The following is a 977-nucleotide window of genomic DNA, read 5'->3' on the forward strand; positions in this document are numbered from 1 at the left end:
CTTTGACTTGTCTCTTTTTTTTTTTAACCTTTATTAATCACCAAAGGTTTTTTTTTTTTAACCTTTATTAATCACCAATCAGGTAGAGTTGTGAAATTTTAGATGACTAAAGATTTGAACTGATCGGTTTAATTGTCTCCCCTTTACCTTAGATTTTATTTCTTCTTAATTACAAATGCCAAAAATAGTTGACCGGAGTTGTGTTCAATGTCAATGTATGTGAACTGTTGACAAAATTAGTTTTTTTTTTTTTTTTTTTTGTCACGGGGACAAATGAAATATTTAAGTGTTTAGCGTAGTTTTTTTAACGAGCATTAATATTAACCACAACCAAATAATTACTCCAACATGAGACACGAGTTATCAAATTGGTTCATGCTTGAGCCGGATCACTCTGGTTTCAAAGAAGAACGTAAACGTCGACTCTCGACACGAGCTTCCATCAGCTTATCCTTGAGAGTACGATGATTATCCTCTCTGATCATCACATTCACATTTCTCGGAAGAATCTTCGAGAAAGTTCTAGACTTTTCTTGACTCTCATGATCATCAACGTTCCTTGGACTACTCTCTGGATGAATCTTATCTCCTTCCGAAGACATAGATAGATTAAAAACTTGGCATGAGCTCTTCTTCTTAAGCTGCAATTTGTTATCTCTTCTTGTTCGCTTTTCAAGCCCTTCTTCGAGTTCCTTCAAGCAAACCCTTTGATGCATAGAAACCGAATCATCTGGTTTTGCTCTCAAGCCACTTCCTTTACTTGACTGTGATGTACTCTTCTCCTTAGCTCGCAAAAATGTTTTATCATCTTCCTCTAGCTTCATTTGTAATCTCTGGTCATTCCACACTTCTGCAATCTGCACAATTACTTTATCACTCACTGGTGACTTATTCCCAATTCTTCTCGCCTTATCTTCATAATCTTTAACCGCTTTTGCAAACTCATCGCAGAGATTTTCCACAACAACACGTTCTTG

General features: G+C 36.0%; 1 protein-coding gene across 1 annotated transcript; it reads right to left on the reverse strand.

Moving 5' to 3' along the window:
- Positions 1-299: 299 nt before the first annotated feature.
- Positions 300-973, reverse strand: LOC9298634 (uncharacterized protein At5g41620; the record flags this gene model as incomplete). The annotated part of the gene is made up of 1 exon (XM_002862511.2): positions 300-973. A coding segment is annotated over one exon (584 nt), but the record flags the coding sequence as incomplete, so codon positions are not given.
- Positions 974-977: the final 4 nt, after the last annotated feature.

Source organism: Arabidopsis lyrata (genome assembly GCF_000004255.2).
Source record: "Arabidopsis lyrata subsp. lyrata unplaced genomic scaffold ARALYscaffold_347, whole genome shotgun sequence".
NCBI lineage: Eukaryota > Viridiplantae > Streptophyta > Magnoliopsida > Brassicales > Brassicaceae > Arabidopsis > Arabidopsis lyrata.